A 15,016-nucleotide genomic window follows, 5' to 3' on the forward strand; every position below is an offset into this window, starting at 1 on the left:
ACTATATATTAGGAACTATGCATAAATTTGTATTGTATTTCAATTTTAGTATAAACTGAGGAATTTTGGTGTTTGTAGGAGCATTTTATTTATTTAGTTTTAAATGTTTGTTTATTTTGAGAGAGAGAGAATCTGAAGGAAGCTCCACTCTCAACTCTCAATGTGAAGCTTGATCTCAATATGGGGCTTGATCTCACAACTATAAGGTCATGACCTGAGCCGAAATCAAGAGTCGGACGCTTAACCAACTGAGCCACCCAGGTGCCCCTGTAGAAGCATTTTAGATATAATTTACGTAGGATAGATAGGACTTTTCAAAAGGAGATTATCAGGAACCATTAAATAAAAGGGGGGAGGATTAAATAGCCCCATAGTTTATATAAAATATATTTATAATGGGGGAGATCAGGGTTAATTTACAGTGGTACTTTGCTTTTTATTAACTTTTTAGATCATGTCTAAGCATGGATAAAGTTAAAGATTTTTGAGAAGTAACACATTTTTTTTTGTTTGTTTTCTCTGTTATAGGCAAATGCTTTGAAAGCAAACCGTTTTTCACAATCAGTAAAAGTAGTACATGAACGACTACAGCTCCAAATTCGTAAAAAGGAAGCAGAGAATGATAAATTAAAAGAATATATAAAGGTTATAAATATTCATTCACTTTTATAGTTTAAGTGATAAAATTAATGAACAACTATAAAGCCTTTCCTTAGTTCTGGAATTTGGTGGTTTGGGAAAAATTCAATCTAAGTGTTGCCATGGGAAATACATATTTGAGGCAAATCTTAAGATTTATGGCTCATCCAAAGATGTGATTCCAAATCCCAATATAAAAATGCTCTCTCTCTTTAGTACCAGTCTAGGAAGGATTTCTAGAGCTTGAATATCTTTAAAAATCTTTCCCATTATATAGTTAATTTATGTTTATTGTGGAAAATTTGTAATATACAAAGGAGAAAATTAAAATAACTTAAAAATACCCAAACCATTGTTAATGTTTTGGTATATAGAATTCTATCTATTTTCTACATCCACACATAAATATATACTCTCACATTAGTAGGCAGTCAGTAAACGTTTATTATTTTTGTTTTTGTCATTAATGGCAACAACTTTAAAATCAGTTGACCCAGCTTTGGTATTTAGAAAACTGAGTAGCATTCTTGTTATGCAGTTTTTTAGCAGTGTAATCAAGGGGAACTTTTTGGTTTAAACTCAGTTTCTGGTTTAAATATTCTTTTGGAAACCTCACAGGCATTTTGAAAGAAGAATTTGAGGTTCTGTGATATGACACAAGCTAACTGGATCTATTGTCATTATTTTTTGCTGAAGGAAAAGACACAGTGTTCTCATTTTCAGGAAAGTGTGCAAAGATAGCCCGTATTGAATGTGAGCACATCTGTGTTAAATTTGTTTGCTTTTGCAGGTGTTTGCAACTTGTGGCATGTTTCAAGACTTCACTTGGGATGTTTTGGGGTTTTTTTCTTCAAGGAGGAAAAGCTTTTGCCCAGTAAAGGGACATTAAGCAGGCTTATGCGGAATGCGAATTTTGTCCTTTGTCCTCCTACATGTTCTTTTGAGCACTTTCCCACATGGATCCCCTTTGTCCTTTGCGTGGTGTTCTAGGGCATCCCAGATGAGCGGCAGTTGATATTGCCTTCCTCTGTTATGGTATTTACAATAGCATGCATGTGGTCTGACACCTCAGATAAGCATCTATCACACTTTATCTCACAAGTTTTAATTCGGTCCTCAAAGAGCAGTTGGGGAAGTTTTTGAAAATATGTTTCTTCAATTTAAAAATGGAATATTAAATGATTTTTTAAAGTTAATGTTAGCAATTTTTATATGATAATTTAGAGAGCGAATATAAGACTAAAATCTTAAGATTTTGCTGTGACATTCTCTCAATACTCTGAGTTTAAATTCCTTTACAAAAATACCGCTGTTTAGAAATAATTAAAAGAGGTTGCATTAGGTTACTGATTTTTCTACATTTCCTCTAACACAGTTTTGGAATTTAAGGCATTAATTGGGGGATCAGAGTTGAATTCTTCCATTAGGTTTCACAAGGTTCTTTTTCGAATTCAAAGATAATGAGCTCACTTTGGTAACATAAATTTCAGTTATTTAGTATTTTAGTTTTGACTCAGTTGAGTCAGTTTGTTATGTAGGTCTTTAAAAAATTTTTTAATTGTATTTTAGTTCTGTGAGAACTATCCCAAAGATACTTTGAACCCAGTTCTTTCTGGATCTTTATATAACAATTAGATATAGAATATTTTCACAATTTATAAGACACAGAATAATTATCTTTATAATGTGCAGCATGTATACTACTTTGGAAATAGGGAAAGACAAGTAGTTGACTTTATGTTTCTGTTCATTTGTCAAAAGACTGTGAGGAGTTATTTATTTTGAAACTATAAAAATAATTTGGTAGTTTGGTATACTCCCTAATAGTGATCAAATGTGAGATAGGATAAGTCTAGTGAGAATGTCCTGGCTAGAACCTTATTCCAAAAAAAAAAAAAAAAATTCACCTTTGGTGTTGAAAATGGTTTACTACTGAAAGTGTAGCAATTATTTGTGGTGTGATGGTGACACCCTGTGGTTTCTTAGAGGAAGACAGCTGTATTTCCTGTGGAGTCTTCAGTAGACTTGGACTGCTTTTATTCTTGTTTTCCTCCAACTACTTATGAAAACATTTCATGGGATTTTTTTGTTTTTAGTTTAAATACATTTCTAAAGACTGTTTAAGAGTGTTTTGCTACTTTTCATAATCTACCTAGTTCACTTTTCAAAGAAAACAAGTCTTTAAATCTTATTTAAGATGTATTTATTTATTTATTATTATTTTGTTTTAATTTTTAATTTATTTTTGAGAAAGAGAGACAGACCGTGAGCCGGGGGAGAGGGGCAGAGAGAGAGACACACACACACAGAATCTGAAGCAGGCTCCAGGCTCCGAGCTGGCAGCACAGAGCCCGACATGAGGCTCAAACCCATGAACCGTGAGATCATGACCTGAGCCGAAGTTAGATGCTTAACTGACTGAGCCACACAGGCACCCCAAGTTGTACTTCTTAATCTCAATTTTAGTGGAAGTTAAGCATAGTTTTTATTGATCATGGAGTTGAATAGAAAACCCAGTCTTTTACTGTGACTCCTTTGATTTTTTTTTATTAAAATGATTGTCCAAAACATGTTACACTGAAACCTAAATTCTGTAATAATTTAACTATTTTTTCAGTATTATGCAACTTTGAAAAAATGTCAAAGTATTAAAATCTTAAGTCTCTAAATTCTTAGATATTTAGTATTCAAATACTTTAAATACAAAGTCTTAAAATAATTTGAAATAAAAGCATGAGAGTTATACTAAATCGTATCCATCATCCATCCATCCTAATATTCTGTCTCTAGTTATGCCACCAAGAGATATGTAAGGAAACTGTGATGCCAATTAACACCATTAAAGTCAATGGACAGAAACACATCCCTCAGCCCCTCAGATGTCTTTTTACTCTTACTAATTCTTATGGATCTGATAGTTATTTACCTTTCTAAGCCTCTTTAGTCTTGGATTAATAACTCCCACAAAGTTACTAGATAAAGGAACGCTTTTATTGCCCTTGATGTAATTCTTTGAAGTGTCAAGGCATTCCCCCTAATTCTAGTAAATTAAAATTTGCTAAGTAAGCCTGTGCTTATCTCATCTGTATCTTTTGTGGTCTGTGGATTTTGATCATATGTCCTTTAAGCCTTTATCATTGCAACTAAAGAGTCCTAATGTGTGTAGGGAGCTACTGATTCCTTTAAGCTTTGTGTATCTTGTTTGAATTGTCTCCAGCTCAATTATGTTTTTTTGATTTTCATAATTAGTACTATGTATAATATTCTAGATGTGAAATTTTTGAAAGTTCTAGTTAGTTACGAAAGTTTTAAGAAAATGCTTGTGCCATAATCACCAATATTAGTACCTTTAATAAGAATAGGATTAGTTTTCTGTAGGCTTATATATTTTAAATTATCATTCTACAACTGGTTACAAATAAACAATGGTAAAACTACCTTTCTTTACTGTTATGCTTGTTATTAATCCTATGATTAATCCTTTTGATAAAATCCATGGAAGATTATATATGTTTATAATGTTACATAAAGATCGAGTTCCAAAATAATTTAAATATTACTAATATATATTTTTTTAGAGCTTAGAAACCAAGATAACTGAATGGAACTTAGAACTGAGAAAGAATAAGCATGAAGCTGTAGCAATGAAAGAATCAAGTAGGCAAAAAACTATAGCTCTAAAAAAGGCGTCTAAAATTTACAAACAAAGGCTTAAACACTTTACTGGAGACATGGAAAACCTTACTTCCCAAATTAGAGATCGGGTAAGTATATATACATTCTTTGTTTACTGTCCTATGTACTTAGTTTATGTAGTTAATGTCATAATGCTTAATATAAATCTTATTCTTCTCTTAATGCTACTGACACTAGAAAAACTTTACTCTGTTGTTTTAGTCTTTATTTTGAAAGATTATATAAAATGTGACATTTTCATATTGAAATTTATCAGTCTTTCCTTGGGAACTTTATTAAAGGATATATTAAATGTGTCCCAAAGCATCTAATGCAAATTAAGGGTAATGCTTCATACATATTCCCCCTTGGAAGCGGACAGTATACATTAGCATATTAAAGGCCCTGAGTAGGCCTTCAGTAAAGTAAAACAATAACGAGGAGTATTGAACTCATAGTTTCTCACCACTTATTAACCACAGAACTCTTGTTTTACCCACAAAACAACTCTTGGAATGGGTTCTAAGGAACACCAGTTTGGGAAATGCTGATTTATGTTATTAAACCATATGACTGTATTCAGCAATTCACTTCATTTGAACTCTGTAATGCACTTAAAACCATTTGTTGACGTAAACACACCATGTGAAAGTTATCTTTGGGTGTAGTACAAAGTTGAAAATTGGACTTCGTACTTTGTTGTTTTTGATGAATTATTATATTTCTTCAATTAGCAGTTAATAAAATATTTACTCTTTTTAAAGTCTCACTGGTATTGGACCTCGTAAGAACTTATGTTAAGGCTTATAGCATTAGGATCTTTTAGAATTGAAAGCAGACTTGTATAAACTCTGTGTAAACAAAGCAGCTTAATATTTTATAAGCTCAGGTGTTAACATTTAAGATGATCTACATTCAGAAGAATTTATCTAGACAAAAAGAATTGAGGAATAAGTTCAAAATCCAGAAGGTTATAAGACTTAGTTGAATACCTGAAGTGTTATTGAGTGGTGAAAGCCAATCAAGCCCTTCACATCCTCGGGGTTTTCCTATTTAAATAGCATCATGTCGCTCCTGCTCCAGATCACAGTATAGGAGGGCTCTTCCACTTGTGAACCTTGTGACTTTGGGTAAGGCACCCAACCTCTCTAACCTTCCGTTTCCTTAACTATAAAATAGGAGATGGGCAATATTATTATCTCATATCACCGTAGGGAGGAATAAGTGAGAAAATACATGTCAAAGCACACTGCCTGGTGGTCCTACATTTTTTGCCATATTGGCCTACTTTCTATTCCTCTAATGCATAGAGATTTGTTGTTTGCTGTTATCTCTGGCTGTAATGTTCTTCTCGGGTTCACAATAGCTGGTTCTTTTTTTAATCATTCAGTTATCTTTGTAATTGACATCTCTTCAGAGGGGCCTTCCTTGACCACTCTGTTTAAAGTAGTCCCCCAACTATCGTATCATGTCTTAAATTTTCTTCATAGCATTTATTTTACGGGTACAATTTCTAAGAATCTTTATGTTATAGAATATTATCCAACTTACACTTCACACACACACACACACACACACACACAGTCCAACTTAAACTTCATAGTGCAACCTAAAATTCTTTTTACATAAAATATGAAAGCAGAATACTAGGCTTTATTCAGTGTATCAACAATATTACTATAAAAAAAGCGTAAGCCAAAAAAGTAGTTGAATGATGGAAGTAAGGAAAAAAGCCCCCAATAAATATCAGTGGCTATCATTGCTTCTTCTGGATCTTCTGATTAATAATTATTGGCGCTGTTGTCTTCCTATTGAGTTTGTTCTATAGAATGTGGGCAAGGGGCACAAAGACTGTAGCTCACTAGGTGGGTTTGTAAAGGGTAGATTCATTTGACAGCTATTTATTGAGAGTCTTCTTTATGGCAGGCCCTATTCAAGGCCCTAGCAATGAATGAAACAGACAAAAATCTACGTCTGGGAGCTCACATTCAAAATGGATAAAGCCATCACTATAATTTTCATCTCTTTGCTAACAGTAACAGTATCTGAAGGCCAATGGGAGTGACCTCTACAAAACAGCTTGACATCATCATAGCAATGAGAAATAAGGCATTTATTTATCCATAATAAGCATTACTAAATGCTGTGGAATTGTGAAATTGCAGAGAGTTTCTGTATTTACCATTGAGGACTTCTTTCTCCTCTGATGCTTATGTGGTTGTCAACATCTTCTATACATAGAATGCAAAATGAAAGTTCAGGAAATAGGAAGGAAATTATCCTCATTAATTATGAAACATTGTTTGAAAATAGTTATATTAACATCCTTAAAATGTGTTAGAACTACCACTGTGCGCATATAAAGCAATACTAATTAAATATACTATCAACGTTTACTTTAAAAGCTTCCTATGTTCGGAGTTGTACTCTAAAATTTTCTGTATCAAGAGTTCCATCCTTTATAAGATGAGCATTTCCTTGTTTATGTTGTATTTATGTTTAGGGCTCTGCACAAAACCAAAGTGTTATTTAATTACAAGATAAGTACTTGATGTATTTTTTAGGAAGCCAAGCTGTCCGAAACAATTTCAGCTTCCAATGCCTGGAAAAGTCATTATGAGAAAATTGTAATAGAAAAAACTGAATTGGAAGTTCAGATTGAAACAATGAAAAAGTAAGAAAAAAATTTAGAAACTCTTTAGTGTTTAATAAGTGTTTTTAGTTCTTTCCTCTTTTTTTTTTTTAATTTTTTTTCAATGTTTTTAATTATTTTTGGGACAGAGAGAGACAGAACATGAACGGGGGAGGGGTAGAGAGAGAGGGAGACACAGATTCGGAAGCAGGCTCCAGGCTCTGAGCCATCAGCCCAGAGCCCGACGCGGGGCTCGAACTCACGGACCGCGAGATCGTGACCTGGCTGAAGTCGGACGCTTAACCGACTGCGCCACCCAGGTGCCCCTAGTTCTTTCCTCTTTTAAGTGGTTTGCATTTTGGTTCTTCTGGGTTACATGTGGTAAAGGTTGTCCGTATGATTTGATATTCTTGCTATTTATAATTCTGTAAACTTTTCTTATTCTATTACAAAAATGCAATAAAATGATTACCCATTAAAAAGTGCATTGGCTAGGGGGCCTGGGTGGCTCAGTCGGTTAAGCGTCTGACACTTGATTTTGGCTCAGGTCATGATCTCATGGTTTGGGAGTTTGAGCTCCACATCTGGCTCTGTACTGATAGTGCAGTGCCTGCTTAGGATTCTCTGTCTCCTTCTCTTTCTGCCCCTTTTCTGCTTGTGCACGCTCTCTCTCTGTTTCTCAAAAATAAATAAAATAAACATTAAAAAAAAGTGCATTGGTGTTCACATTTTGAACTTTGTAGGTTAACATTTAGTATTGGAGTATGTGTCATCTATTATTTGCAGTAAATGTTAACACTGCTTTGTCTTAAAATGGAAGTAATATTTCTCTACTGAGCAAGAATGTATAAAAATACATAACGGAGTTTACAATAAAAACATAAATGGTTTCAAAGTCCTAAAAGTTGTTGTTCCTTTAAGTGCCTGAATTATGTAACAAAGAAAAATCAGTGATTCAAAATGCATATCTTTTATTCAAATTTATTACTGATTAACAATAATGAACCCTGATTATCTGTTTTTAAATGTTTTATCTTCTGTATGTTCTCTTCAGTTTTATCATTGTAAACTAGCATGTATCATTTGCATCTAAAGGTGAAGTATTGCCTCACTTGAGCCTTTTATTTAACTTTGTCCCTGAGATTGTGTATATGTATGTGCATGTGTGTGAATGAGAGACAGACAGACTACCTTTGGATGACAGTTTAGACATTTTATTGAATAGTGAAGAGAACGTTGTGTAATTTCTCATTGGCTTCATCAATGGGTAATAATTGCTAATCAGTGTTACTCAGGTAGTAACCTGATAGATAACTGCTTCCTGTTTACCTTGGTCCATGGCTTGTATTAACTTTTGAAACAGTGCACCCTACCAAAATAATTTCATAAGCACACTTAAAAAGCATTATTTAAATGAAAGTTTCTGTGAATTTTATGAAATATATCATTTATCTCACAAAGGCAAATTACTAATCTCTTGGAAGACCTGAAGAAAGTAGAAGACGTTGGTAAAAATTCATGTGAAGAAATTCTTAGAAAACTTCACTCAGTTGAGTATGAAAATGAAACTCTGAATCTTGAGAATACAAAATTAAAGGTAATATGTGTTCCTGTGTGTATGTGTATATATTGTCTAATGACAACATAGTAGAAGTAGCTGGAAATAACAGCATGCTTAGGATAGTGCTGTTATGTCATTTTGTCTTTATTATTTTATTTTTATTTTTGGGACAGAGAGAGACAGAGCATGAACGGGGGAGGGGCAGAGAGAGAGGGAGACACAGAATCGGAAACAGGCTCCAGGCTCTGAGCCATCAGCCCAGAGCCCGACGCGGGGCTCGAACTCACGGACCGCGAGATCGTGACCTGGCTGAAGTTGGACGCTTAACCGACTGCGCCACCCAGGCGCCCCTCATTTTGTCTTTTATGTTTGTCAGGGTATTAGAGTATCATTATAATATGCAACTTATAAAACTATATATTCATATCATAGATATATATCATAGATATATATATATTCTATATATATCATAGATATATTCTATATATATATCATAGATATATATATATTCTATATATCTGTACATACACATGTAGACACATACTTGTGTATAGATTTGTGTTTATAGTTGTATACACAGATATGTGTTAAAGTTGTTTTCAGCAATATTAAATAAGACTTGTGAGGTTGAACAACTGTTTCAACTTTTTAAAAAACTATTTGTTCTCCAATTTTATCTGTTGAATCATCCAAAATTACATTAACTTTAATGTGTAAGATTTTTTTCTAGGTGTCATGGTTACGATAGGATGTAACCTCAGGCCTGGTTTGTTTGAAACCAGAAAGTATGTTCTTGGCTGCTTCATAACCAGAAAGAATTTTCCAACTTAATCAAATCCAAGGGGTGATTGGTTTGTATGTGTACCAGAGAAAAATGGAGAAGTTTTTTTTATACTGAGAAAAAAACGTTTGAGTTCTCAATTAGAGATACATGTAACCAGATGAGACTTGATTAAAGATGACGGCATCCTTTTCAGTTTTTTTATACAATTTTTGGAGGATAGTAAATAGAACCAGAAAAGAATCTCTTTATGTAAAAGAAGGCCAGAGTTGGCAGCTCAAAGCTGATATGGCATCAGAGAACCTAGCCTCTTTTTAGCTCTCCCCCATTGCCATTCCTAGGTTATGACCCTCATGATCCAAAATGACTGCTGAAGCGCCAGTCATTATAGCCAAGTTTTGAGCAGAAGGATGCAAGGGGGAAAAGATGAATTATTTCCCCCCCTTTTTTTCATCTCCTGTTTCACTTCTTCTCAGGGAGAATTCCTGTAAGTTCTGTACCACTCTACCTTCTACTTATTCAGGTACATGGCCCCAACTAGGTGCAGGGGAGACTGGGGAATATAGTCTTCTGGTTACCCTGGGCTCTAGCCAAATATGAATACTCATTATTTTCTGCATTTCATTCATGTTTTCCTCTATCTATTCCTATAGTTTTACTGTATTTCCAGTTTGCAATTATTTTTCCTGGTGATATCTCAGAACTGCCTTAGTTCAGCTCAAATGCTACTTCCCCCACAGTCTTTTCAATTAGGATGAATCTCTCTTTATCAACTCCCATCTTTGTGTGCCCAGAATGCCCAGGGAAGGTGTGACATACACTGAGGTCTCAATATTTATTGAATGAATGTTTAAAATGTTTTTTCTTGGAAGAGGAAACAATTTTATTTATTATGTTTATTTCCTTAATTTCCTTGATAGCCTTCGGAGAGAAAGGATTAGCATAATCAATATTTCATCCATTATGAATCTAATTTTTAATCACGTGGTAAATGGAATTAATTTTAAATTTCCTGGTATAAAAATCATTGGGTTAAAATTTACATCTTACATCCTATGAATAATTTGCAAACATGTATGTTTAATTGATTATTCTCTGGGTTTTGTTTAAGGAAAGAAGTTTAGGTGTGTTTGGCATATGTTATTTGCAATGCAAAATTGCCTAGATGTTGTATTTTGTTACTTTTAGTGACCAGAATAATTTTAGATTTAATGTTTCAAATGAAAAAAAAAATTGAGCTGATATTGCTTTCAAGACCCAGTGACCTCTTCCCTTGAAATTGCAAGAGTTTATTTGGATGGTTATAAGTTCTATTTGTTCATTATAAAGAGTTGGAAAAACAGAAACGCATAAAGGGAAACATTTAAAAATCTCTTGTGATCTCATAACTGAAACTAAAGTTACTATTTTAGCATATAGTTTTGGGGATTTTGGACCACTTCCAGTGTTTTGCTGCTATAAATAAAAATGTGGACAGTTTCCTGGAGTCTTTTTGCATATCTGTTTTCTTAGGATACATTTAGGATAGAATTGTAATTATATGGTCAAAAGGAAGGCTCATTTTTAGTGTTGGTGTTATATATTTCCAAATTACCCATCATAATTAGGTCCCTATATTTTTTCCAGTACTAGACAATTTTAAAAGAGATCTCTCCAAATTTGATAGATGATCTCATCTAGTGCTGGGGCTTTAAGTACCAGGTATATCCTGGGGGCTCTCAAATTTATATCTCTAGCCTAGACCTTGCCCCCGAATTCCAGACAAGTATTCTACTGCCTACTTGAAATTTCCACTTGGGTATTTAATAGGTGTCTCAAAGTTAGCATGTTTAAAATAGAATTCCTGTAGGGGCACCTGGGTGGCTCAGCCCTTACGTGTCAGACTTCCACTCAGGTCATGATGTCACAGTTCGTGAGTTTGAGCCCTGCATCGGGCTGTCTGCTTTCAGTGCAGGACCTGCTTCAGATCCTCTGTTTCCCTCTCTCTCTGCCCATCCCCCCCACCCCTCTGGAAAATCAACAACAACAACAACAAAAATAGAGCTTCTGTATTCCCCCAAATAGCTCATCCTACAGTTGTCCTCATCTCAGGTAACAGCAATCACCCTTCTTTTACCTGGTGTCATCCTTGACTCCTTTCTCTCCCATCTGCTTCCCGTCTGTCAGCAGATCTACTACAGCTAGATCTAGGATTTGACCATCTCTCCCCAGCACCACTGCTACTGTCCTGGTTTAAGCCACCAGCATGTCTCACAGTTACAGTGACTTCCCAACGCCTCTTTATTTCCACCCTTGCACCTGCACTCAGATTACAGTGCAGCAGTAGAGTCGTTCCCATAAAAATGTAAGTCGCACCATGCCACTGCTCCACCCAAACCCTCCAGTGATACCTGGTTAATAAATACCTACAAAGCATTATTCCACCTGGCTATCCATTACTTCTCGGGCCTCATCTTTCCACTATCCCCTTTGGTTTCTCCCTTCCTGCCACATTGACCTTCTTACAGTTTTTCCCTGACTGGCCAGGGCTTCTCCCACCGTTGCCTTGCTCTATGGGAATTCCCTCCCCTCAAAGACCCACACTTTCAGTTTTGCACAAAAGTCCCTCCTGGAGACCTCCCTGGCCCATCCACAGTTCATGTAGGGTGTGTTTTACTTCATGTTCTTGTTTTGCGTTCATCTATCCCTTGTTTTTGTCTTTCTATACATGGGGTATGTGAGCCCCATGAAGGAAGGGATTTTTTGTTTCTTTTCTTCATTAATAGAAGAATATCCACTGCCCAGAGTATGTTTTAATGACCAGTAAATATGTTTTTTCATGTATTTATTGGTCATTTACATTTCTGCCTTTATGAATTACCTACTCATTATCCTTTAGGTCTTTTTTCCAATTAACATGTAAGAACTCAGGTATTAATCTTTTGTCATAATTTGTTATTCTCTTTTACATTTTCTTTGCCTCTTAAATTTTTTGAGGGGGCAATGAGGTTCAGGGAGATGCATTTACACATATGTATGTATACATATTTTTTTTCTTTTATGGCTTCTGTTGAGTCTATCACATTTCTGCATATCTTACAAGTAGAAAGGACTGACTGCTTGAGATCCAGACTATCTTTTCAAGGATGTTTGTATAATGGACATCCTTGGAGATAGCAATGTTTTCCTTACCAAAGGGCAGACATGCTTACTGCCTGTTATGAGAGATCTGGGTTCCCTAAACTCAGGGCTGCGCCTCTGTAGTGCCTCCCCTGAAAGGTGTGAGTGTCATCTGGCCCTCACAGTGTTGCCCCGTGGGAGCTGGGGCTTAGGAAGCTACCGCAAATCTGGCATCTGGCTACTGCTATTGCTGCAATGAAGTTTTGTGTCTCTGACCCAGGAGTCTCACATCCTTTGCTAGCATCCATGAAACTGTTCCAGGCTAACTTGTAAACTTGGAAGGTAAAATCCCAAACCCTTAGAATGCTTGATATCTTTTTTTGATTCTATGCTTAGTAGGGGTTTTGCTATCCTAAAATCAAAATTTTAGCTGTATCTTCTGTGAAAAATTTTAAAGCTTTATTTTAAGTAAGTATATAAATATATTTTGTAAAAATAAATACAAAAAATAATATTGGGTGGAGTTAAATAGTTAATCTATTTTCTTTCTAATAATTAAACAGTTGTCTTATTACCATTATTTAGTGATCCACATTTTTCTCATTGACTTAAAAATTCAACCTTTATCATATACTAAATATAATTTTGGTGTATTTTTCTTTGTCTTTTCCATTGACTTTTAAATTCTAAAATTAAATATATATATATTATCTATATATGTATATGTATATTTACATACACATACACACACAGTAAACTTAAAAATTTTAGTTCTTTATACATCCTAATATCTAGTAAGTACTGAGATTCTCTACCTTAGTATTTCTTTCAGAATTGTATTAGTCTTTCCCATTTATTTTTCCATATGAATTTTAAAATTAATTTTGTTATATTCCCCCTCCTCCCAACTGTTGTATTTTTGGTTGAAATTACACTTAAAGTGTTACTGTTTTGAAAAAACTGATATGTCACTAGTATTGAGTCTTCCCATCAAAGAACATGGTCTTTCTATTTTCCAAGTCTTTCTTTGTCAGGAAATTTTAAAAGTTTTAAAAATATATGTCTTACATAAGTCTTATTATAGTTATTCATTATTACTAGCTTTTTAAACTTCTTAAATTTAAATGGTAATTTTATGCAATAAAGATAATTATGTTATTAACTTTGTTGATAAATGAGTTATGTTTTTATAACCCTGTAGCACCAGAGTATAAGTGAATTCTAATGATTTATAAAATCTATTTATATATTCTTTGCTAGACTACTCTTGCTGCTTTGAAGGATGAGGTTGTTTCTGTTGAAAATGAACTCTTAGAATTGCAAGAAGTAGAAAAACAACAGAAAGCCCTTATTGAAGTATATAAAACTCAGGTGACTATTGCATTCATTTTAATGTTAAATTTTGTAGACAGTTTAAAACACTGCATTTTTAATGATCTAAATTAAGGTGGAGCTATTATTTTGTGATAGAATATATGTCCCATCTATTTCTTAACGCCTCGTATATTTTTATAAGTAGATGATTCTGCTGATTCCTGATTCATACATTGACTGTGTATATACTGGGTATTCCTAAAAGTAGATCTAGGGGCACGTGGGTTGCTCAGTCGGTTAAGTACCCGGCTTTGGCTCAGGTCATATTCTCATAGTTTGTGAGTTCGAGCCCTGTGTCGGGCTCTGTGCTGACAGCTCAAAGCCTGGAGCCTGCTTTGGATTCTGTGTCTCCCTCTCTCTCTCTGCCCCTCCCATGCTCGTGCTCTGTCTCTCTCAAAAATAAATAAACATTAAAAAAAATTAAAAGTCAATTTAAAATTAATTACATTGGTGTAATGTAAACCTTAGGTACAATCTTGTTAAACTTAGTTATATTTATTTGTCATCTTATATATGTCATGGTATTGATGTAGAATAATGACTCCCTTCTAGGGTCATTAAAGCTCAGCACTCCCTCTTTCCCAATAAAAAAAGTAAAATTCTGATTTAGTCACATGAAAGACCTGGAAAAGAACATATGAAAATATATATGGAATACAGCATGTGTTCAGTGGCGATTTATAGAAAACCTTATGTTTTGGAAATGTAGTATTCAAGAAAATATGTATGAGAAGATGGGACTTATGCAGGTCCTTGAACAATGGTAACAGACTAGTCAATAAAGAGCTTGATTTTACTGGATGAGAGAGCATTTTAATTAAAGAATAATGAACTAAAGGTAAAAGCTTAAGCAGGGCATTGTGTAGATAGGTAGGAAGGAAGTACATCTGGATGGTTTAGATGGGAAAATAAAGTTGAGACATCCAGTTAGAATATTGTAGTCATGGGGCTCCTGGGTGATTCAGTTGGTTGAGTTTCTGACTCTTGGTTTCAGCTCAAATCATGATCTCAGAGTTCATGAGTTCAAGTCCTGTGTTGAGCTGCACGGTGATAGCATGGAGCCTCCTTAGGATTCTCTCCCTCTCCCTCTCTGTCTACCCCTCCCCTGCACTCTCTCTCTCTCAAAATAAATAAAAATAAACTTAAAGAATATATATTGCAGTCATGTGGAGCTTACCAGACCAGAGGTAAGATGGAGGCCATAGTGGACTGCGGGACACATTATGGAGAATGACATCTGTATCCTCCAGCTGTG

At 34.6% G+C, this 15,016-nt stretch overlaps 1 protein-coding gene across 7 annotated transcripts in view; it reads left to right on the forward strand.

Moving 5' to 3' along the window:
• ODF2L (outer dense fiber of sperm tails 2 like) overlaps positions 1 to 15,016 on the forward strand; it is a 38,160-nt gene that overhangs the window by 11,856 nt on the left and 11,288 nt on the right. For all 7 annotated transcript variants that reach the window (XM_047872013.1, XM_047872010.1, XM_047872007.1 and 4 more), the window contains 5 exons: positions 529 to 645; positions 4,218 to 4,403; positions 6,879 to 6,988; positions 8,408 to 8,543; positions 13,648 to 13,758. In XM_047872013.1, coding sequence (XP_047727969.1) covers positions 529 to 645; positions 4,218 to 4,403; positions 6,879 to 6,988; positions 8,408 to 8,543; positions 13,648 to 13,758 — 660 coding nt within the window. The remainder of the gene's footprint in view (positions 1 to 528; positions 646 to 4,217; positions 4,404 to 6,878; positions 6,989 to 8,407; positions 8,544 to 13,647; positions 13,759 to 15,016) is intronic.

This window comes from Prionailurus viverrinus, chromosome C1 (genome assembly GCF_022837055.1).
Source record: "Prionailurus viverrinus isolate Anna chromosome C1, UM_Priviv_1.0, whole genome shotgun sequence".
Classification (NCBI taxonomy): domain Eukaryota; kingdom Metazoa; phylum Chordata; class Mammalia; order Carnivora; family Felidae; genus Prionailurus; species Prionailurus viverrinus.